Source organism: Rhinoderma darwinii, chromosome 1 (genome assembly GCF_050947455.1).
Source record: "Rhinoderma darwinii isolate aRhiDar2 chromosome 1, aRhiDar2.hap1, whole genome shotgun sequence".
Lineage (NCBI taxonomy): Eukaryota > Metazoa > Chordata > Amphibia > Anura > Rhinodermatidae > Rhinoderma > Rhinoderma darwinii.
In genome coordinates, this window is record NC_134687.1 from 251,749,380 (window position 1) to 251,775,228 (window position 25,849).

The window sequence follows — 25,849 nt, forward strand, 5'->3', positions numbered from 1 at the left end:
CTTCATGTAACTCTGCTACCTGTCAGCTGAAAAGTCATTTTTTCCTTTGGCAGATAGTTTTTCCGTTGACAGGTAGCAGAGTTACACAACAGGAAAAAAAATTCCCCATCATGTAACTCTGCTACTTGTCATTTGAAAAGTCATCCACCACAGGGTCTCCCTCTTGACTTTCATTGTTCTCAGCCTTTTGGTTTGTCCTGCAGCTGCTGCCGCCGTGATGAGGAAATGTTATACCCAAGTTAGGAAAAGTAACATAAAGACGACATAACCGGATCCATAATATCTGTTATATCCAGACAGTCCAGAGATCCGCAGTGAGAATGTGCGCGTGTTATTTGCAGAAGGATCTGGCCGTGATTTGATGTGCTTATGCTTGATATTGCGCGTGGTTAGGGCGTGACTTAAAATGTCCCTCTTTTCCGAATTCAAAAGTTGGGAGGTATGCCCACCATTGAACTGAATTGTGACGGAAACCTAGCTAATGGTTTCCGTCTGTCACCGTTGTGACAGGGTTCCGTCGTTTTGATGGAATCAATAGCGCAGTCGACTGCACTATTGGTTCTGTCAAGAACAACAGAACAACGGTGACAGACGGAAACCATTAGCTAGGTTTCCGTCACCATTGAGTTGACTGGTGATGGAAACGGAAGCTGAAGTTTCCGTTTGCCTTTCCGTTGAGGGGTCAACCCGACGGAAACCTCCGAAGCAACCCCTCAACGGAAGGGCAACTGTGATGTGAACAGGCCCTTAGAGGCATGTGATGTGTGATGTCTTGAACTACAGGGAGGGTAAAAGGCAGAGATAAACACATGTTTAATGTATGGAACGTCACACAAGCAGAAGATAAGATTCAGGATCATGGTCTTGAGACTGGCTTACAGAGACATTTTAGCTATAGATAGTACGTTAGTAATTGACTAATCTTACTGCATTTAAACAATTGGAACACAATGTTTGAAATTTCTGGTGGTCTAGGGCAGTGAATAAGTTAATGGTAACATCCCTGACTCTTCCTCTTGCTACTCCATCTGTGACTTTAGACTGTTCAGACACGAATACTACATCATCCAAGTCAGTAAATCACAAAGCTCCCCGCTCTGGGCCCCTGCAAAGTCCATGTTTCCACCCTTGGTTCAAACTCTGCAGCAGCAAAATGGTAGGATTTTTTTTATTTTTTATTAAGACTAATTAGAAAGTAGCTTAATTTTAGGAAGCAAATGAATATTAACAAAACATCAGAGAAACGGTGTCCATAGCTTTTTTTCCAATTCATCTAAAATTAAAAATGAAGCAACTTTGCAAAGTCTTGATTTAACTGTTGTGTGTCCACAGATAATATGTATACTTAAGGGCAAGGCCACACGGAGCGGCCCTGGCATGGGCGCAACGCGGCCAACAACCGTGCTGGCACTATGTAGGTGCGGCTGTCAAATACCTTGTTAAGGGGTTAGATGCTCATGCTCACTGCTGCTCCATTCATTCTCTGTGGGAGTGCCGGAGATAGCCGAGTGCAGTGTTCGGCTTTTTCCGGCGCTGCCATAGAGAATGAATAGGGGGTAACTTGTGGTAACCTGCAAAATCGTGCGGCCATAAAGGGTGTATTAATTCTTGGCCGCACGATTTTACAGATAAAGGGGCAGTTTACCCGCATTAACGTGCGGCCACTAACAGGCTGTTTGACAGTCGCACCAAACATGGTACTGGCGCGGTTGTTAGCTGCGTTGCGATCGTGTGGTCTTACCCTAAGGGGTTTTTACACAGGATGATTATCGTGCAGACGAGCGTTCATATAATGCTCGTTGCTGATAATTGCCCTGTGTAAACAGGGGAACGATCAGCAGATGAACGAGCAATCGTTTTAAAAAAGTAAAAAAGATTATCGTTGTCAGCAGCACATCTGCCTGTGTAAACAGGGAGACGCGCTGCCGAAAAGATAATAATGGAGGGGAACAAGCGATCGGAGAAACGACTGCTCATCCCCATCCATAGCTCCGCGTGACAGGAGCTCACTGCACCGGCAGCTTATCGGTTGGTGTAAAAGGGCCTTTACTTGTCTCTGGTTACAAACAAACCTTGTGTGTATTCTGATCCTGTAGTCATGTGTTCTCTCTTCTTTCTGCCCCCACTTCTTGCTATCTCACAGACAGTAGAGGAAGAGGCAAATGTGAGGCCGGGTTTACACGAGCGTGTGCGTTTTGGGCACACAAAAAATGCGGCGTTTTGCGTGCGCAAAAGGCACTTAACAGCTCCGTGTATCATCAGCGTATGATGCGTGGCTGCGTGATTTTCGCGCAGCCGCCATCAGTATGACACTCCGTTTGGATGTTTGTAAACAGAAAAGCATGTGGTGCTTTTCTGTTTTCATTCATCCTTTACAGTGCTGTTGCGCGAATCACGCTTGTCCCACGGGTGCGTGATGCGCGAACAGCGCACAAATATAGGACATGTCGTGCATTTCACGCAGCGGACATACGCTGCGTGAAAATAACCTGTCTTCACGGCCCCATAGACTAATATAGGTGCGACGCGCGGACGTATAACACGCTCGTGTAAATGAGCCCTTAGACCCATATGTATGCATAGCAGACCCATAGATATGCATAGGAGCTGTAGATACAAAGGACATTTTAGATCAAAATTATTTGCAAAGTTGCATTATTTTTTTTTATATTTTATATTAGATGCAGTAGAGCAGCAAAAAAATGAATAAAAAGAATCCTCGCAAAGGTAGACAGAATAGTTGTACCTGTTTAGAGGAAATCTGTCACTAGGATAAGAGTTCCTATCAGCAGGAATATAAGGGTACCTCCACATGTAGCATAAGCACTGCAGAATTTCTGCCCGGATGTTCAGTGCGAAAATTCCACAGTTTATTACAGTAGCAGGAAAGTGGGTGAAATTTGAACAAATCTCATCGACGCGCTGTGGAAAAAATCAGCAGAAAAGAAGTATGGAAGTTGACCTGCGGTGCAGATTCTCAATCTGAAAATTCCGCAGGGTTTATGGTACATGTGGACGTGCCCAATATTGCAAGTTTAGTCAATTACATAACTATCAGTCTTCATTGTCGCTTGTAGTAAAGTGTTCATTTGCATAAGAAATCAAATTCCAAAGAATGCAAACCATTTTTTCTTGAGGTAAAATAATTGGTATAAGTCTCTGCTTCAACAAAATAAAAAATAAACATTAAAGACTGAAAAATGTAAATCATCTCCAAATTTATCTTCTTTGTTGTATAATTCCAGAACCTGTAAATAAATGAGAAGGCATCCAACAATTAAATGCATGCAAATAATGCATAACTATGTTACAAAGTAGAACTAGGCTCTGCCAATCTGGTGTTGCCTTGAAATGAAGCTTCAAGATGCTAATGCTGGACACTCAGGTACTGACTGAATATAAAGCTAGCTAAGGGTATGTTCACACACAATGTTTTGAGGCGTATTTCGGGAGGCGTAAACGCCTCGAAATACGCCTTGAAAAATGCTAGTGAAACGCTGATAAACAGCTTCTTATTGTAATCAATGGGAAAAACTGTGTTTTGTTCAGACGGGGAATTTTTTTATAAGCCGCTGTTTTAAAAAACGGAGCTTAAAAATACGCCATGTAAAAAGAAAGAGCATGTCACTTCTTGAGACGTTTTCTGAGCTGTTTTTCATAGGGTCAATTGAAAAACAGCTCCAAAAGCGTCTTAAAAAAAAGCCTCAAAAAATGTTTTCTGCTTCAAAAACGACTGAAAACAGCTCCGTGATTTTCAGCCGTTCTTTATTGTGCGTGTGAACATACCCTAAGGCCTAATTCACACGAGCGTGTTCGATCCGTGATATACGGTCCATATGTCGGCCGCATTTCCCGGACCGAACACACTGCAGGGAGCCGGGCTCCTAGCATCATAGTTATCTATGACGCTAGGTGTATCTGTCTCGCTGCGGGAAAACTGTCCCATACTGTAATCATGTTTTCAGTGTGTTTGGTCCGGGAAATGCGGCCGACATACAGACCATATATCACGGACCAAACACACTCGTGTGAATTAGGCCTTAGAGTAAAGGTGGCCATACACTTTAGTGAACACTTGACTAAGAATGGTAATGCACATAACCAATAAAGCAAAGGGGAAATAATTTGCTCCCCCAACAATAAATGACATAAACATCAATTGAGGTACAAACAGGAGAGCGTGCTGCACTTCACCCTCTCCCGGACATTTTATTGAGTTTTGCTCAAAGGTATGGAAGGTTTGAGTATTTAAAGGGTATCTAAACGTTCAACAAACTTCTGACATGTAATAGTGAATCAGACCCCCACCATTCGCTAAAACTAAGTGGCAGAAGCGCTCCTGTGAGCTCTGAGCCGCTTGCTTTCTGTTTGGCTTTTCTTGGAAAGCCGAGCAGTAGGTGTATGGACCTAGTAGAATGTCTATGAGCCCGTACACCGCTACATCGGCTTTCCAAGAAAAGCCGAACAGAAACTAAGCGGTCAGTGCTTACATAAGTGATTCTGCCGCTTCGCTTTAGCGATCAGTGGGGGTCTTAGTGCTCAGACCCCCAGCGAGCAAACCTTATGACATATCACTATGTGTCAGAAATTTGTTGAACGTTTAGATACCCTTTAATAAAGTGACAATACACTGCGTAGAAAAAAAAAAAAGTATAAATGCACACCCTGGAGTCCCAAATCACAAGCAGTATGCAGGGTCCTTTTACACCCGCATAATTATTTCAGTTAGGCCCCATGCACACGGCCGTAAAAAATCTCCGTAATTGCGGACCATAATACGGTCCGCAATTACGGACCCACCCGGTTCTATTGGCCGTGGACACTTTTCTGTATCGCTACGGATAGATGTCCGTGCCGTAGAACCGTGCTGGGAATTATGGAGCATGTCCTACTTTTAGTTTTTAACGGGCTGTGCTCCCAAAAATGCGAGCCGTGGCCGTCGACGGCCGGCCGTGCCCACAATCGCAGGCTGTGATTACGGGCATGGCCATGTGCATGAGACCTTTGCGAGTGACAATCGACGATATAGCACGTCGATCTTCCCTCGTTTAGCTCCATTTATATAAAGCAATCATTGTTCTGTATGGGGACGAACGATCATATAGTTTGCATCATTGTCAGCAGCATAAAAGATGCCATGAACCGATTTGTTTATTTGTTGGCAGATCACTGGGCCCGCTTACACAGGCCAATGATCGGAAACATGCGCTCACGTCCCCCAATCATCGGCCTGTGTAAAGGGCCTTAAAGTGTCAGTCCAGTTACTCTCCCGCCAGAGTGAGAGTATCATGCATGGGTCCAATTCGAAATACTCTGAGTGTCAGATGGTTGCCACAGCAACTGTGCCGCCCAGCACGCAGGAGCATCTCTCCATGCCCGATGTTAGTTGGGCGGGAAAGTAGAACTGGACTGACACTTTAAGACACAGTAAATATTATCAGACATGGCAGAAATATCTAGTATATTGATGACAGCGACGGTCCTTATGATCTACTCACTGCAATAAGGTTTTGGATTGAACTGGTCCACTATAGTGCAACTTATGAAAACCATCTATAAATAATTATAAATCAGTTCATTTAATAGAATTGTGCCTTTTGTTATTTGTTTTTTTTCTATACCACAAGTTCCATTTATTTTACAGAAAATCTTATGTATTTGTATATAAATAAAACACAGCTTACCTGAGATGCCAACATCGTCATAAATTTCTTTTTCACTGTAAATATAAACATAAAATAATTATTTTATACATAGTTTCATGCAGATCATTAAGGCCTCGTTGACAATGTTTTTTGTGGGTCCTGCTCTATCTTGGGGCGGATTCCACTCTTGAACCTCTCGTTAAAATCAACTGGAGGTAAAAAAAAACAAAACAGTAGATAAAAGGTATATCGGTTTTGACATTTTTGCGTTCACGTATTTTAACTCAAAATAGAAGGTATCGCCTGGACAAGGACGCTTAAAAAATATTTTTCTTTTTATTAAATCTTTAAAATGGGCTACTCAAGCCAATAATTTCTATAGATACCAGGCTAACCGGATAGGTAAGACTAGATAAGTGTGCCAATATATTTGTTTAAATTATTATAGAGCTACTCCAAGTATCCAGTTAAAACATATAAATCTGTCCCTACCTGGACTAGATAGCAAAGTGTGCATTCACACTGAGTAAAGATCTGATACCTAGCAGCAGAGTGTGTGCGAACAAAAAACGCAGCACCTGCGACACAGTGCGCATTCACACTGAAATGAGCCACAGTACCTAGATTTTTTGTGCATTAACACATGACAAACAGTGCAGCACCTCGAGCAGTATTGTGCATTCACACTAACAAGGGACTGTGCATTTAAACAAAAGTGTGCATTCACACTAGATGAATATTATATATTGAGTGTGCTTTCACACTAAGTGAATATGGCATATTAAGTGTGCATTCACACTAGTCAGCAATATCTACAACACAGTATTTTATCGCTGAAATGAGCACTAGCACATATAGGTAGTGTGCATTCACACTCCTCAGTAGCAGCGTAACACCTATGGTAGTAGTGTGCATTCACACCTGATAAATATTGTACGCCTGATAACAAGAGTGTGCATTCACACTTAGCAAAGATTGAATGCCTAACGCGTTTCCACGTCCTTAGGGCTTATTTAGACGAACGCGTAATACGTCCGTGCAACGCGCGTGATTGTCATGTTAGTCTATGGGGCGGTGCAGACTTTCCGTGAGTTTCACACAGCATGTGTCCGCTGCGTAAAACTCACGACATGTCCTATATTTGTGCGTTGTTCGCGCATCACGCACACATTGAGGTCAATGGGTGCGTGAAAATCACGCACAGCACACGGAAGCACTTCCGTGTGACGCGCGTGATTCACGCAACAGCAGTTAAAAGTATGAATGAAAACAGAAAAGCACCACGTGCTTTTCTGTTTACAAACATACAGAGTGTCATAATGATGGCGGCTGCGCGAAAATCACGCAGCCACGCATCATACAAGGGTGACACACGGAGCTGTTAAGTACCTTTTGCACGCGCAAAACGCTGCGTTTTTTGCACGTGCAAAACGCATACGCTTGTGTAAATCCGGCCTTATGTTATATAAAACAACATTTCTTCAGAGGCATGTATATTGAGACAGGGCAGATTAGCACATCAGTTTTTTGTGCAACATTGTCTCTCTGCCCTGTGTCTGCTAGCGCTTTTCTCCTAACAGCACGGTTCTGGTATCTGACCGCAGCGATGCAACAGAAAGCCAACTATTTAATCTTTTAGCCCTGCCATTTGGGAGGTTGAACGATAACCTCAAACACCCAATCAGAGCGTGCCACGTCATCAGACACCCCGCCCATTCACAAGCTCATCCAAATCACTCCTCCCCAGGTATTTTAAACGACACTTACTGTCATATAAACTATGGGAATCACCAAGCGGCTGTAATTCTTAAAGAGGCTCTGTCACCAGATTATAAGTGCCCTATCTCCTACATAGTCTGATCGGCGCGGTAATGTAGATAACAGCAGTGGCTTTTATTTTGAAAAACGATCATTTTTGAGCAAGTTATGAGCAATTTTAGATTTATGCTAATTAGTTTCTTAATGAACAACTGGGCGTGTTTTTACTTTTAACCAACTGGGCGTTTCACAGTGGAGTGTATGAGGCTGACCAATCAGTGACCAATCAGCATCATACACTTGTCATTGTTCCAGCTCAGCTTCTTTCACTGCACAATCACACTGTAAGGCTGGGTTCACACACCCTATTTACGGACGTAATTTGTGCGTTTTAGCCCCGAATTATGTCCGAAAATACGGCTGTCAAAAGACGGCACGTAAAAAAGACGACCGCATCAAAGAAGTGCCTGTCACTTCTTGAGACGTAATTGGAGCCGTTTTCCATTGACTCCATGGAAAAACAGCTCCAATTACATCCGTAATGGACGCAGCGAAAAACGCCTGCACATGCCATTACGTCTGAAATTCCGGAGCTGTTTTCTCCTGAAAACAGCTCCGTAATTTCAGGTGTAACGGAGGCTACCGTGTGAACATACCCTAACAATCACGCTGTGCAGTGAAAGAAGCTGAGCTGGAACAATGAGAAGTGTATGATGCTGATTGGTCACTGATTGGTCAGCGTCATACACTCCTCTGTACAACACCCAGTTGGTCAAAAGTAAAAACACGCCCAGTTGGTCATTAAGAAACTCATTAGCATAAATAGCGTATATATAGGAGAAGCAGATTGTAGTGATATCGATGAGAGGTAATAAAGAGATAATCGATTCTAACAGCGAAAACAAAACTACATATGAGCAAGTAAGATGTATAGATAATACAAATAAAGTATTGCCACCGATCCAAACATCTAATCTACCATCTCCAAATGTCAGCTCCACTTCATAAGAAACAAGTATAGGAGATGTTATCGTTAAGGCCTCCAGGTTTAACAGTCTGTAACAGAAATATCCACCTTGCTTCCCGCTGAAGTAAATGTTTATCCCAGTTACCCCCTCTAGGATGAGGACGTACCCATTCAATACCCTGGAATCTGAAATGGTCAGAGTTGCCCTGATGACACTCCCAAATATGGCGTGCGATCGGAGTATCAGCTCGTTTAGCCGTGTCATTGATGTGATCTCTGATGCGTCTGCGAAATTCACGAATGGTTTTACCTACATATTGGATCCCGCAGCTGCATGTCATCAAATATATGACACCTTGGGTCTTACAATTGATGAAATCATAATTCTTGTAAGAACGACCTGTTGTGGTACTACAATATGATTTACTTGTTAAGATTGATCTACACCCTTTGCAGGTACCACAGCTATATGTACCAATGAGGGGCTTAGGCATCCAGGTTGACCGAGTGGCTGGTTTCATATGGCTCTGAACCAGTTTATCTTTTAGATTACGTCCTCTGCGGTAGGTAATTGCTGGCCCATCGTTCAGAAGACTTCCTATATCTGGGTCAGCTTTTAAAATACCCCAGAATGTCTGAATGACCTCTCTCACTTGTGTATGTTGTGAATCATAGGTCCCTATGATTCTGAGGTCGGTCTCACCAGTCCCTCTCATCCTTGGATTGAGAAACTCATCCCTGTCCACTGACAGGGCATGTTGATATGCATTTTTGAGAACCCAATCTGGATATCCCCTTCGACCAAACCTCATTTTCAAATCGGAGGCTGCGTCCTGATAATCAGACATATTGGTGCAATTTCTACGAGCTCATAGATATTGCCCTTACTACTGAGTGCTCATACACACTTTGCTACTAAGTATCAGATCTTTACTCTTTGCTATCTAGTCCAGGTAGGGACAGATTTATATGTTTTAACTGGATACTTGGAGTAGCTCTATAATAATTTAAACAAATATATTGGCACCCTTATCTAGTCTTACCTATCTGGTTAGCCTGGTATCTATAGAAATTATTGGCTTGAGTAGCCCATTTTAAAGATTTAATAAAAATATTTTTTAAGCGTCCTTGTCCAGGTGATACCTTCTAAAAAAAAAACAGCACCGTGTTGCATGACACGGTTTTGACACTTTTTTTTTGTAAAAAAAAAAAGCGACAGTATTTTAAGGATGAATTGAGTTTCCAACAACAACCAAAAAAAACCCTCAAAGAAGAGCAACAATAGCCGCCTCAAAAACCGCTTCCGGACTTCCGGTTTTGGAGCTAGATTGTGAGGCAGCAGCGAGGGAGAGCTCGCTTTGGATATATCAGCCATTTCAGCTGTGAAAAGCGAAGCAGACCTGCTTATTGGGGCACTACCTGCCTAGACAGACCTTGGGGGTGAGAATACCGCCACCACTAAAGATCCCATGCAGCTAACCTGACCTTGGGGTACCGGTGACTCATTTGCGACGTATACAGGCCTTGCGTGCCGAACCGTGAAAACTTACCGACACGGGGGAGACGACAGAGGGGGAGTCCTCACATTTTCAGAATACACTACAGCCGCGCTTTTGATTGGCGACGGGACATAACGGATCCATCTAAGTGTTTTTCATTGCACTTCACTGAGTGGGACCTTTACTTCCGGTTAGGCGTTGATTACCATTAGGATAAGTTCACACGTAGCGTAAATACTGCAGATTTTCCACAAAGGAATTATTGTTGTGGAAAATATGCAACATAATACAGTAGCAGCAAAGTGGATGAGATTTGAGCAAATCTCATCCACACGCTGCATAAATGCTGAGCGGGAAAAAAGGCTGCAGCAGTCACATGGGATAAAACGTTATTCCAGGAGGCTGGCTTGCAGGAAGGCGGAGAGATGTGTCGCCATGGCTACGTTAGTATGAATCTTTTGTTTTTTTTTAGGTGGAGTTTTCCGAGGCGGACATTCTGGTCGAAAAACTGCAACACAATTTGGTGCGGTTTTTCAGCCGCACAGGGCACATATACGCCGTGTGCTTTTACGCAGCGTATCCGCCTTGTGTGTACTTATTCTTACAGTCGGTTTCTCATCTGCTCTCCTCCAGTTTCTATTTAACTTACCTTGGCTTACTTGCCCATCGGTTTCCCAACATCAAACATCCTCTCAGGAGGTATACCCCCGAACAGGAGGCTCGACGAACTGGCCACATAATTATCACAGATTCTATGCACCGTTATTTACTGCATAGTAGCCAAAAGCCTGGCACACGGTGCAGCTCAGCTGAACACTGCTCTATCCTTGATATACCAGACAAGGCATCAGGGACTCCTGTCTCACAGGGTTCTGACTACACTCGCAGAGATTCATCCCCGGATTACCCAGAGGGCTTAGCTTTGCTAAACTTTAAAAAAACTGGCCATCGAAGTTGCATGTAGAATTGCTCCTGACATCCCAAAAACTTTGAAAACTACAATCCAGGCCTCCCTGTTCCGGTTGCACGGTGTGGTGAACCATCATGGTCGCTCGCTTGGACCAGCTTGAGCAACGGGTTGCTCTCCTAGAGGATGAAAATAAAGGCATACATTCCACCCTCCGCAAATCTTTTGCGGAGAATAAACAACTGGGAGACAAGATGAAGGATGTGGAAAATCGGTCCCACCGAAATAACCTGAGAATGGTAGGATTGCCTGAGAAAATCAGAGTAAAGGATCTTCAGCAAATATGTGAGCGTGAATTGACGACTGCCCTGGGTTTTGATTTCTATTGGTGGAGCGAGCCCATCGAATAGGCCCTGATTCTACCTACCAAGTAGATGCACAGGCGCCTCGTACACAAAGGCCAAGACAGGTTATTATGAAGCTGCTGGACTTAAACAGGCCCTGTCACCATATTATAAGTGCCCTATCTTGTACATAATGTGATTGGCGTTGTAATGACGATTACAGCAGTGTTTTTTATTTAGAAAAACAATCAATTTTGACTGAGTAATGACCTATTTTAGATTTATGCTAATGACTTTCTTAATGCCCAAATGGGCGTTTTTACTTTATGACCAAGTGGGCGTTGTGGAGAGAAGTGTATGACACTGACCAATCAGCGTCATACACTTCTCTCCATTCATTTACTCAGCACATAGTGATCTTGCTAGATCATGATGTGCAGTTACATACTCACACATTAACGTTACTGAAGTGTTTTTGAAAGAAAATCCTCAGCACATCCACATTTACAAAAATATAAAAAGAGCTTGATTTTGACATAGAATAAAAGTCCATCGGACACAGGTGGGACGTGTTACTGCTTTCACACCTGCAGCTTCCATTGCTGCCATTTGTTTTTGTTTTTTACTGAAGTTTCTTGAGAGTGAATAGACATCACCTCCAGCCAGGATGCGATGTCTATTCACAATCCAGACACTTCGGTAACGTTTGTGTTGGACTTACAGCACAGCAAGCGTGATCTCGCGAGATCACGCTGTAAGCTGTCATCCATAGCGTGATCTCGCGAGATCACGCTTGCTGTCATTAAGTCCCACACAAACATTACCGAAGTGTCGGGATTGTGAATAGACATTGCGTCCTGGCTGGAAGCGATGTCTATTCACTCTCAAGACACTTCAGTAATGTTAATGTGTGAGTATGTGACTGCACATCATGATCTAGCAAGATCACTATGTGCTAAGTAAATGAATGGAGAGAAGTGTATGATGCTGATTGGTCAGCCCTAATAGTCCAGGCTTTTTCCATTTGATATGAGAACTTAATCTGAGTTATTAGTTCCGCCTCTGTAAAAGCATCAGCGCATTTCCATTTACGGGCAATCATGAGTCTTGCGGCCAATAGAATATGACAAACCACAGTCCTGCTGTGGTTGAGGAATGACATCAATATCTACAAAGCATAAAGCTAGTCCAGGATCTAGTGGAATTTGCAAGTTTATAACCAATGTTATTAAATGAAAGGCGATCACCCATAATCTGTGGACTAAAAAGCACTCCCACCATGTATGTAAATACGTGTCCTCTCCCTACACCCATCCAACACAAGTCTGAAGCAGAGGAAGACATTTTTGAGAGACGAACAGGAGTGAGGTACCATCGTAGGATAATCTTGCGGGACATCTCCCAGTGGACTAAGCTTTTAGAAACTTTTTTTTACAAATGCCATGTCTGGGCTGGGAATTCTAGGATAAGTTCCATTTCCCACTTGATCAGGTATGACGGTTTATCTGTGGGGATATATGAAGTGAATATATTATAGAATAGGGAAATACCCTTTGCTTTAGGGTGTTTATTGGAAAACAACAATAATGCCTGGCGAGCAAATAGTTGGCGAGAGATATCTAAGGACCCTAACTCATGCCGTATGCACAAGAATTTATAAAAATCTGAACATGGGATATTATGCATGGAGGTCAAGTCAGTGAAAGAACGCATAACGGAATTAGGGAAAAGACAGTGAATTTGACTAACCCCAGCCTCTTCCCAGGAGTCAACATTAATATTATCCACAAAAGTATACAAAAACCTAAGGGGCATATCGCGTATGGATACACAGTCAGTGATGGTGGATTGACGCAGAAGGTACTTCCAAGCATAAAGTGAGACACCCAGTCCCAACAGAGGAACACCTGGTTTATGAAACAGAGAAGAAGAACCATGTAAGGCAGATATAAGAGGGACTCTCATGGCACAGCGTTCTATGTCCACCCACTTCTTGTCACACGTCGGCACCCACCAAGATTTAAGTTGGTCAAACGTGGTAGACATGTAATATTTATAAAGGTCAGGGACACCCATTCCCCCCATCTTCCACGTTCTGACCAGAGTAGAAATGCGTACCCTGGGCCGCTTCCCACCCCATATAAAGGACAATAATATTTTCTGCAGTTTGGGAAGAAAGGAACTGGGTAAAGGGACAGTCACTGTACGAAAAATGTATAAGATTATTTGCAATATAAACATTTTAATTAACGCAATTTTCCCGGCCAATGATACTAGGGAGGATGAGAAGTTATCCAGCATATGGGAAACCCTTGGAATACGAGAGGAATAGTTATGGGGGACCAACAAAGTGCTGCGAGACGATAGTTTAATTCTCAGGTATTGAATAAATTTCTCATTCCATATATAAGGAAAACGGGACCGTAGGAGAGACCGTGTATTAGGGTCAATACCTATATTCAATGTAATATGAAACTGCTCCAAACTTTTCAAGCGGAGCGCACACTTTCTCCAAGGATGTCATCGGATCTGTATAGGAAAGCAATACATCATCCGCGTATAACCCTATTTTGTGGTGAGCCCGGCCCACTTGAATACCGTGTATACGAGGATTATCCCTAATGGAAGCGGCCAAAGGTTCCATTATAAGAGCAAATATAATAGGAAACAAAGGCCACCCCTGCCTTGTGCTGTTACTGAACGAGAAAGTCTCTGAGAGAAACCCTGAGGACAGTACTCTAGCTGACGGAGATGAATACAAAGCCAGTATGGCAGATTTAATAAAACCTGAAAGGCCAAATTTTTCCAAAGTGTTCGTAAGATAACCCCAATGTACCCTATCGAACACCTTCTCCGCGTCGAGAGCCAAGAGCAAAGAAGGCGTTCTATGATTTTCCACCCACTGGATCAGGTTAATAAACCGGCGAGTGCTATCAGGGGTCTGTCAGCCAGCAACAAACCCCACTTGGTCAGGAGATATAATATTTGGAAGGACATAAATTAGTCTAGAGGAAAGCACCTTGGCATAGATTTTTACATCTGAATTTAGTAGCGAGATTGGTCGGAAATTAGCCGGGGTGTCTGGAGGTTTAGGTAATGTAACGATGGTCGCTGAGACCTTTTCTGCTGGGAAGGAGCCGTCAGTTGCTGCCTTATTAAATACCGCTGTTAAGTGAGGGGACAGTATATCACTGTATTTTTTTAATAATAGCTATTGGTGAACCCATCTGGCCAGGGGCTTTAAATAACTTAAGAGAAGAGATGGCTTTTGAAACCTCTGTCGTTCTGATTGGGCCTGATAGAAGTTACAGGTTATTAGAATCTATCTTGGGCAACTGAGTCGAAGCTAGGAAAGAGTTTATCTCCTGTTGGGAGGGTTGGTGAGTCGACTGATCTGAGGATAGGTTATACAGGAATGTGTAACATAGGCGGAATCTTTCCGCTATCTGCCATGGATCGATTAATTTTTCCCCTCTATCCCCTTTTAAAAAAGCTATTTTGGAAGCGTTTGTAATCCGTTTGAGACTACGGGCTAGGAGAGCGCCAATTCTATTATTATGAACATAGGATTTAGCTGCTACTTCTTCAGAACAAAATCAAATTTGGAGGCTAGTAGGGTTTGTTGGTGTAATCCCAATCGCTGAATGTTCTGTGAACAGTCGACTGAAGGAGACACCTTATTTGAGAATTCAAGTTGTGAGATTTTAGCTACTGTATCAATCACATTCTTCTCCATAGCACGTTTGGCTTGGGCTCCCGCTTGGATGAGAATACCACGCATGAACGCCTTATGTGCGTTCCATAAGGAGTGAGAATTAGATACCAAAGGGGCGTTGAAATCAAAATATGATAAGTGCATCCTTAAGTCGTTTATGGTAGTCGGGATGGGATAAAATAAAGTCATTCAGTAACCATTGGGATGGGGAGGGGCACTAAAACGTTCCGCAATCACTAAAAATACAGGAGCAAGATTGGACCAGGTGATAATCCCTATGGAGGAGGATTTTGAAAGTAAGAGAACACTTCTATCCGTCAAGCAGAAATCATTCCGAGAATAAGACTGTCTTGGTGGAGAGAAAACCGTGTAGTCCGGGGGCGTGGCCTGGACGTGGTGGAGAGCAGACATGTTCCTGCAGAGCTCTGCCAGGCTTTCCACAATCTTACTTCATCTGCCCTCTTGGATATTCATTTCCGTCCTAGGTGACGGTTACCAGGAAGAAATTGCAATTGAACGTGCCCACAGGGCTCTGAGGGCCAGAACTAAACCACCTGACCCCCCAAGGGACATAATCTGCAGGTTGTTCAACTCCAGAGTCCGAGATGATATACTCCGAAAGGCAAGAGAGGGTGACAAATTTATGTTTGAAGGATCTCAACCTTCATTTTTCCAAGACCTTTCTACGATTACTCTTTCCAAAAGGGGACTTTTGAAACCTCTGACTGATGTCTTGAGAGATCGTCGAATCCTCTACAGATGGCTATTCCCTTTTGGCATCTCTTTCCAAGTGAACAACAAAAGGTTCATGATACGTAGACATGAAGATCTGAAAGATGTGGTTTTGGCTCTTGAGCTACAGGATCTCCAGATTCCTGATTGGGCTCGGGTTTAGGAACTTGGAACTTTGCCAGCAATTCCGCCGCCCACTCCGTGGGAAAAAGTGAGCTACAGCAAAAATGCCAGATCCCGTAAAGGCGCAGGGAAGCTCACCCCGAAATGTATTGATATGGACTGCACCTGAGCCAATCTACGGCTCCAATATCCTTTTTATTGCTTCTTGGAGCATTCCAGGAAATGTTTTTCTGCATTGCTTTGCAAAAATGTATAACTGTTTATAGTTAATCCTCTCAGATTAATTGCTGATATTGATGCTAGTCTCTTATCCTACTACTCCTAGAACAGGGGCTCCTTTTTATACGGGCTAATTTTAGCAGTTATGATTAGGATATGAGCCTTCTTTCTTGCCTCTCTTTGTTACTTGGTCTTTTTGTGCTTATACTGTAATGTATTGACGTTTCCTACGCAGATTCATTGAGCTTTGACCTATTGAGTTTTGTGTATTTTCTCAAAGGAGGTATTACTGATACTGTTACATATTTAAATGTTACCTATTACTATTACTATTACCTATACTGTAAAAAACAAACACAGGCTGGGAGGGCAAAAACATTTAATTTTAAGAAAGCCAATTTCAACAGGATGAGGGCTGCAATTCAAGATATAGACTGGGAAGAACTAATGTTAAATAATGGGACAAATGATAAATGGGTGATTTTCAAATCTACTTTGGGTAATTATAGTGCAAAATTTATTCCTATAGGTAACATGAATAAACGACAAAAATTAAACCCCACATGGCTTACACCTTCTGTAAAAAGGGCAATACATGACAAAAAAAGGGCATTTAAAAAATACTAATTTGAGGGTACAGCTGTAGCCTTTTTAAATTATAAAGAGCGTAATAAAATCTGTAAAAATGTAATAAAATTTGCAAAAATACAAAATGAAAGACAGGTGGCCAAGGATAGTAAAACAAATCCCCAAAAATTCTTCAAGTAAATAAATGCAAAAAAGCCAAGGTCTGAACATGTAGGACCCCTAGATAGTGGTAATGGCGAGTTGGTCACAGGGGATCAAGAGATGGCAGAGTTAATAAATGGGTTCTTTAGCTCTGTATATAGAACAGAAGAAAGAGCAGCTGATGTCGTTGGTGCCAGTGCTGTTAATATATCAGTTGATATACTGAATTGGATGAATGTAGATATGATCCAAGCTGAATTAAATAGAATAAATGTGCACAAGGCCCCGGGACCAGATGGGTTGCGCCCTAGAATTCTTAAAGAGCTTAGTTCAGTTATTTATGTCCCCCTTTTCATAATATTCAGAGATTCTCTAGTGACTGGTATAGTGCCAAGGGACTGGCGCAGGGCAAATGTGGTGCCTATTTTCAAAAAGGGCTCTAGGTCTTCCCCGGGTAATTATAAACCAGTAAGCTTAACATCCATCGTGGGGAAATGTTTGAGGGGCTATTGAGGGACTATATACAGTATTATGTGACAAAAAATTGTATTATAAGTGACAGCCAGTACGGTTTTACTAAGGACAGAAGTTGTCAAACTAACCTGATCTGTTTTTATGAACAGCTGAATAGAAGCCTAGACAGAGGGGCCGCTGTGGATATAGTGTTTTTGGACTTTGTAAAGGCATTTGACACTGTCCCTCATAGACGTCTAATGGATAATTTAAGGACTATAGGTTTAGAAAATATAGTTTGTAATTGGATTGAGAATTGGCTCAAGGACCATATCCAGAGAGTTGTGGTCAATGATTCCTACTCTGAATGGTCCCCGGTTATAAGTGGTGTACCCCAGGGTTCAGTGCTGTGACCACTATTATTCAACTTATTTATTAATGATATAGAGGATGGGATTAATAGAGCGATTTCTATTTTTGCAGATGACACCAAGCTATGTAATATAGTTCAGTCTATGGAAGATGTTCGTGAATTGCAAGCGGATTTAAACAAACTAAGTGTTTGGGCATCTAGTTGGTAAATGAAGTTTAATGTAGATAAATTTAAAGTTATGCATCTGGGAACCAACAACCTGCATGCATCATATGTCCTAGGGGGAGCTACACTGGGGGAGTCACTTGTTGAAAAGGATCTGGGTTTACTTATAAATCATAAACGAAATAACAGCATGCAGTGTCAATCAGCTGCTTCAAAGACCAGCAGGATATTGTCGTGTATTAAGGGGCATGGACTCGCGGGACAGGGATGTAATATTGCCATTTTACAAAGCATTAGTAAGGCCTCATCTAGAATATGCAGTTCAGTTCTGGGCTCCAGTTTATAGGAAGGATGCCCTGGAGTTGGAAAAAATACAAAGAAGAGCCACAAAGCTAATAAGGGGCATGGAGAATCTAAGTTATGAGGAAAGATTAAAAGAATTAAACCTATTTAGCCTTGAAAAAAGACGACTAAGGGGGGACATGATTAATTTATATAAATATATTAATGGCACATACAAAAAATATGGTGAAATCCTGTTCCATATAAAACCCCCTCAAAAAACAAGGGGGCTCTCCCTCCGTCTGGAGAAAAAAAAGGTTTAACCTGCAGAGGTGACAAGCCTTCTTTACTGTGAGAACTGTGAATCTATGGAATAGTCTACCGCAGGAGCTGGTCACAGCAGGGACAGTAGATGGCTTTAAAAAAGGCTTAGATAATTTCCTAGAACAAAAAAATATTAGCTACTATGTGTAGAAATTTTTACCTTCCCTTTTCCCGTCCCTTGGTTGAACTTGATGGACATGTGTCTTTTTTCAGCCGTACGAACTATGTAACTATGTAACTGTTTTTTTTTTTTCAATATGTTAGAGTGGCTTGGCTGCCCGCTCTTGCTATACAAAATGACAAACCCCGTCATTTCCCCTCCCCACACTATTGACTGCTCTCTCTTCCATGTGAAGAGAGTAACATACATGTTGTCATGAAGGGTCTGTGGACCCACTAAGCCGTACCGCCTTGGCGTAAGGCAGCTGGCCAACAGGGCGCAGGTGAAAGTCTATAGTTCGTATGGGCACCTGTGGCAGCTCAGACAGCAGCAGCGCAGGCTCGGCTAGGACTAGGCAACAGGTCAGACGTGGAATACAGCACGACACGACTTTGGCACAGCACAGTGCTCGACCAGGATGGCATGGAATGCAAGGGACAGGAACTGGAACAGGAAACAGGAACTGGAACAGGAAACAGGAACTGGAATGTGTACAGGAACAGGAAACACATTAGGAGGCCATCACATAGACAGACTAGGAATACACAAAAAAGCTCAGGCATGCGAGGATAAGGCTGGGACCTTCTTATAGCCCAGGGTGCTCTGAAGCAATCAGCTCAACTACCAACATGTGTGCGCTTTGGCTTCTCAAGTCTGGACTGAACTTGTGAGAGCACCCTGGTGGTCACTGTGGAGCAGGACGGCCGTATGTGCAGACATCTCTTGAGAGAAGGGCGTCGACTGGATGGAAGGAGTTCGTGGCCAGCGGCCACGGATGTTACAATATCCCCCCTCTTACGCCCCCTCCGCTTGGGACCAGAACGAGAGATAAATCTCTTAATGAGAGTAGGAGTGTTGAGATTCTCCTCTGGCTCCCAGGACCTCTCTTCTGGACCAAACCCCTTCCAATCTACTAAATAAAAGGTTCTTCCTCTTACTTTTTTAATGTCCAAGATCTCCTTAACCTCGAAAGTGTCTGAAGGGCCGCTGGATGCAACCGCAGGGCTTGGAGTCTTGGTAAAGCGGTTCAGAACCACTGGCTTCAGGAGAGAAACATGGAAGGAGTTGGGGAACTTGAGGGTAGGAGGCAGCCGAAGCTTGTAGGCGACAGGGTTGATCTGCTGCAGGATCTCGAAGGGACCGAGGAACCTGGGAGCAAATTTGTATGATGGCACCCTCAGTCGAATATTCCCGGAGGACAGCCAGACCTTCGTGCCAGGAAGAAACTGAGTGGGTTCTCTTCTCCTTGTGTCTGCCTTCCGCTTCATGCGGTCGACCGCCAGCAGGATGGAGGATCGAGTCTGCTGCCAGATCTGCAGGAAGTCCCCAAAGACCATGTCAGCAGCTGGCACCTTGGACGTAACAGGGACCGGGAGAGGAATTTGTGGGTTCTGGCCATAGACAATAAGGAACGGTGTCTTCTGTGTGGACTCGCGGGTATGATTGTTGTAAGAGAACTCAGCCCACGGAAGCAACTGCACCCAGTCATCATGCTGCTTGGAGAGGAAGTGGCGTAGGTAGTTCTCCAAGATCTGATTGATCTTCTTGACCTGACGATTGGACTGAGGATGGTAGGCCGAGGAAAAGTCCAACTTTATACCTAGAAGTCCGCAGAGGGCTCTCCAGAACTTCGGGGTGAACTGAACCCCCTGATCAGACACAATATGTTGTGGCAAGCCATGCGGACGGAAGATGTGTTGGATGAACAGCTTGGCCAGCAGAGGAGCAGAAGGAAGACCGGTCAGAGGAACGAAGTAGGCCATCTTTGAAAATTGATCCACCACCACCCAGACAGTACTGCATCCGGCAGAGAGAGGCAGGTCCGTAATAAAGTCCATAGCTATATGCTGCCAGGAAGCATTGGGCACAGGCAATGGCTGGAGCAGACCAGCAGGTATGGAGTGAGCGACCTTGTTGGCTGCACACACAGAACAGGAATAAACAAAGTCCATAATGTTCTTGGGCAGCGTGGGCCACCAGAAATGACGAGCAATCAGATCCCGAGTCTTACTGGTCCCCGCGTGACCTGCCAGTCTAGAGGAGTGTCCCCAGCGGAGGATTCGTCCATGGTCAGCCAGGCACACAAAAGTCCTCCCTGGAGGAATGTCCCCAACTTGCAGGGGATTGACGGAGACAATGCAAGATGGATCAATGATGTTCTGTGGAATCTCCATGTGTCTTCTGTCTCAAAAGACCTGGACAAGGCATTGGCCCTCACATTCTTGTCGGCTGGGCGAAAATGGAGCTCAAACTGGAACCTGGTAAAGAACAGTGACCACCTGGCCTGACGAGGGTTCAGCCGTTGGGCCGTCTGGAGGTTGGTCAGATTATTGTGGTCTGTAAAAATCAGGATGGGATGAGCTATGCCCTCCAGTAGATGTCTCCACTCCTCCAGAGCCAATTTGAAGGCCAGTAACTCCCGATCCCCAATCGAGTAGTTGCGTTCTGTGGAAGAGAAGAGCTTAGAAAAATATCCACATACCATTGAGTTGCCCTTGGAGCCTCTCTGGAACAGGAGTGCACCAGCACCGACAGAGGATGCATCCACCTCCAACGAGAACTGTAGAGAGACGTCTGGATGATGGAGGATAGAGGCTGACGTGAAGGCACTCTTCAGGCTAATGAATGCAGACTCTGCCTCAGGAGTCCACACCTTGGCGTTCATGCCCTTCTTAGTGATGTTAGAGATAGGAGAAGTCAGTGAGGAGAAGTTTGGAATAAACTGTCTGTAAAAATTGTCGAATCCCAGAAAGCGCTGTATAGCCCTCAAGCCTTCAGGGTGGAGCCATTTCAGGACAGACTTTACCTTTTCAGGATCCATCTCAAGACCTCGATTAGAGAAGATATAGTCCAGGAAGGGTAGAGCATCTTTTTCAAACACGCACTTTTCCAACTTAGCGTACAGACGATTCTCCCTTAACCGCAGCAAAACTTAACTGACATGTCTCTGATGCGTCATAGGATTTGGAGAAAAAAAATCAAGATATCATCAAGGTAGACTACTACACAAACATAGAGGAGGTCACGGAAAATGTAATTAACAAACTCCTGGAAGAATACGGGAGCATTACACAGGCCAAAGGGCATTACATCACTATTCATAGTGTCCATCACGGGTGTTAAATGCAGTCTTCCATTCTTCACCCTGGTGAATTCGGACTAGGCTGTAAGCCCCACGCAGGTCTTGTGTGGAAAAAATCTTGGCACCACATATACGATTAAACAGTTCTGAGATCAATGGCAACGGATATTTATTTTTCACAGTGATCTGGTTGAGACCTCGGTAGTCAATACAAGGACGAAGAGAACCATCCTTCTTTTTGACGAAGAAGAACCCGGCTCCCGCCGGGGAGGAGGACTTCCATATGAAGCCCCTCTCCAAGTTCTCTTTCACATAGGCGGACATGGACAGAGTCTCTGGCAAGGAAAGAGAATATACCCTACCACGAGGAAGGTATGCACCAGGAATCAGTTCGATAGGGCAGTCATACGCCTGATGTGGAGGCAATGTCTCCGCCTCCCTCTTGCTGAAGACGTCTGAAAATGCAGCATAATGACTCGGCAATCCTGCCAATGACCGAAGCAGCGAAGGCTGAGCCAAACGAATCTGCACCAGGCATCGGCTTTGACACTCAGGGCCCCACTGGAGAACCTCTCCAGAATTCCAGTCCAGGACTGGGGCATGTAGTCGGAGCCAAGGCAGGCCCAGCAACACAGGGTCAACGGCTTTGGACAGGACATATAACGACAGGAGTTCGGAGTGAAGAGCTCCCACTTGGAGCCTCAGCGGCTTTGTCACAGCTATAACTGGGTCTGGCCGTAGTCCATTCACTGATGCAACCGTCAATGGCCTCTCCACGGGGGTGGTGGGTAATTGAAGAAGATCCACCAGGTCTCTACAGATGAAATTAGCAGTGGATCCAGAGTCCAGATACGCAGAGACCTGATGCGTTCTCTCGCCGAACACTATGGTCACTGGTATAGACAATTTAGACAGAAGTCCTTTCTTACCCAAGGTTGCCTCTCCTAGCAACCCTAGGCTTTGGGATCTTTGGGGACACGAGATTGCCACCGAGGCCGCAATATAGACAGAGTCCCGAAGTGCATCTGCGTTGTCTCTCCTAGGTGGATAGCTTACACTGGTCCATAATCACAGACACCTTAGGAGGATCGACATTTGAGGACAGCAGGGGTTGCTGCAAAGTAGGGACCAGACTAGGAAGGCCTCCCTCCCGACGGACCTCTTGGAGGCGTTCTCGGATCCGCATATCAATCTGGGCGGACAGAAGGATGAGGTCATCCAGGGTAGATGGCAGGTCTCGAGCAGGAAGTTCGTCCTTAATTTTAGGAGACAGTCCATGCCAGAATGCAGCCACCAGGGCCTCATTGTTCCATAACAGTTCTCCTGCCAGGGTGCAGAAGTGGATGGCCTACTAACTCACGGAGGTGTCTCCTTGGTGTAGTTTAATCAAGGAAGCCGCTGCAGATGAGACCCGTCCAGGCTCCTCAAACACCATGTGAAAAGTCCGGAGGAAGGCATGGAAGTCATGGTCTCTGGTCCTTGTTTCTCCCAGATAGGGTTCGCCCATGCAAGAGCCTTGCCAGTGAGGAGAGAGATGATGAAAGCGACCCTTGCACCGTCAGATGAAAATGTCCTAGTATACAGGCTGAAATGGATCTGGCACTGGTTCAAAAATCCACGACAGGTACCTGCGTCTCCATCATAGTGGTCCGGAAATGGCAAAGAAAAACGCGGGTCGACACTGCCAGGAGGTGTAGTAGGAGGAACGGCAGCTCGTACCTCCTGCTGACGTACGAGAATGTTCAAAGCCTGGAGGAGTTGGTCCTGTTGAGACCGGAGGTCCAGTATATCTGCCCGCATCACCTGTGACGTCGTCATGGTCTTGGATCGACCAGCGGGGTACATGGCCTGAGCTTACTGTCACGAAGGGTCTGTGGACCCACTGAGCCGTACCGCCTTGGCGGTAAGGCAGCTGGCCAACAGGGCGCAGGTGAAAGTCTATAGTTCGTATAGGTACCTGTGGCAGCTCAGACAGCAGCAGGGCAGGCTCGGCTAGGACTAGGCAGCAGGTAGATGTCAGGCGAGGTGAAGCAGGTCAGACGTGCAATACAGCACAACACGACTTTGGCACAGCACAGTGCTCGACCAGGATGGTATGGAATGCAAGGAACAGGAACTGGAACAGGAAACGATAACTGGAACAGGAAACAGGAACTGGTACAGGTACAGGAAACACATTAGGAGGCCATCACATAGACAGACTAGGAATACACAACAAAGCTCAGGCGTGGGAGGATGGGGCTGGGACCTTCTTATAGCCCAGGGTGCTCTGAAGCAATCAGCTCAACTACCTACATGCGTGCGGTCTGGCTTCTCATGTCTGGACTGAGCTCGTGAGCGCACCCTGGTGGTCACTGTGGAGCAGGACAGCCGTATGTGCAGACATCACTTGAGAGAGGGGCGTCAACTGGATGGAAGGAGTTTGTGGTCAGCGACCACGGACGTTACACATGTGCGTTTTACTCGTGCTAATAACCGCCATGTATCATACCGAGACTAGGTTAATACCTCTACCTTTGGTGTTGAGCAGTTCCAGAATGTTAGCTCTCTTTCAATCACAACACATACTTTCTATTCCTCTCAACCCCCCTTCCCCTTGGGAATCCTCGTATTGGACGTACACCCACATTCCCCCACATACAACACACAAATGGCGATTGACTCTGTTGGTTTGGCCTCATACAATGTGAGAGGCTTAAACGATGATAGGAAGAGGAGTCAGATTCTCTCATTACTTAAAAAATCCTGCAAAATCCTTCTACAGGAAACCCATTTAAAAACCTCCAAGATCCTGTCTCTCTCATTTGGTCCATACTCATGGTGGTTTCATAGCACCCAATCCGTTTCTTCCTCCAGGGGGGTTAGTCTAGCTTTACGCAAAAATCTTCCGTATTCCCACATTCTCACACTTATTGACCCAGAAGGAAGGTTTCTCTTTATTAAAGGGATCCCTTGCGGGCACGACCATATCCATCGCAAATCTTTATGCCCCTTTTCATGATCAAATTTCCTGGCTTATATCAATCTTGGAGAAATTTGAGGAATTTTCAGATGGCTTGAAGTTTATTGGGGGAGATTTTAATATCACCCTTAACCCATTATTGGATGCTTCTACTAAAACTTCTGCACATTCCTTTTCCTCCTTAAGCAGACTTAAGAAATCACTAGCGGTAATGGGTATGGTTGACGCCTTAAGGCTTCTAAATCCAAAGGTAAATGATTACTCCTTTTACTCTAAACCACACAATTCTTATCACAGACTGAATTATCTGTTTATTTCCAGCTCCCATCTCCCTCTAATCACCCGAGCGACAACAGACCACATAACATTGTCAGATCATGCCCCTGTATTACTGAGATTCGTACTGACGAATCTTCCTCCCAGGGAGTGGATTTGGAGATTGAATGAATCCATGATAGATAGAGACTCTGTGGTAATGGGGATCAAAAAGGCATTACTTGAGTTTTCCAAATTTAATGAAACCCCAGGGGTTTCCCAGTCCTTGATATGGGAGACGCATAAAGTGTTCATCCAAGGAGAGTTCCTGGCCGTGGGCTCTAAACTTGAGAAACAAAGGGAAGCGGAACTGAATTCCCTACTTGCACAAATCGCCACGCTGGAAGCCTTGTGTAAGAGGTCTCTAGCTATTAATGCGCAGACTTGGAGGCGCTTAGAAGAAAATTAAAAGTTCTTCTTAATTCTCGTTCAGCAAAATTGTATCAACACAGCCAGTATAAGTTTTATGCTCATGGCAATAAGGGCTCTAAAATAATGTCGGCTCTATTAAAAATGAGAACTGAACAGTCAATTGTTGCCTCCATTATCACAGAGTCTGGCTCTCAGATTTCAAATATTGATGGCATCACTAGGGAGTTTTTATCCTTCTATAACTCACTTTACAATATCCCCTCCAAAACAGGCATAGATGAATTATCTGCTAATTTCCTATCCTCTATTAAATTACCAACATTATCTGAAACTGATAAGGAACGTCTTCTTGTACCCTTCCAACTAGCAGAATTAAAATCAGTCTTACATTACATTCCTAATGGAAAGAGCCCTCTAGTACTCCTGGGAACCGACGCGGAGAAAGCCTTTGACCGTGTGAGCTGGTCATTTATGAGAGCCACACTGAAGGTATTTGGCTTCCCAGAACCCTTTATAGGAGCAATTTTTTCTCTATACTCGGCACCCAGGGCTAGACTTAAACTAAATGGGACTTTATCCCCATATTTCAATATTCTTAATGGCACGAGGCAGGGATGCCCTCTATCCCCTTCTCTATTCATACTGACTATGGAAACTTTAATCCAAAAAAATAAGACAATCAGATGAAATCAAGGGTTTGACTCTCTGTAACTTCACACACTC

At 44.3% G+C, this 25,849-nt stretch overlaps 1 protein-coding gene across 1 annotated transcript in view; it reads right to left on the bottom strand.

The window, feature by feature from the left end:
• Positions 1 to 800: 800 nt before the first annotated feature.
• The window catches only part of LOC142760364 (PML-RARA-regulated adapter molecule 1-like), a 105,065-nt gene continuing 80,016 nt past the window's right edge, over positions 801 to 25,849 (bottom strand). The window contains exons 4-5 of the mRNA XM_075863553.1: positions 5,685 to 5,719; positions 801 to 3,248 (exon numbers count right to left, since the gene is read on the bottom strand). Of these exons, the coding sequence (XP_075719668.1) occupies positions 3,220 to 3,248; positions 5,685 to 5,719 (64 nt within the window). The 3' untranslated portion in view covers positions 801 to 3,219. The remainder of the gene's footprint in view (positions 3,249 to 5,684; positions 5,720 to 25,849) is intronic.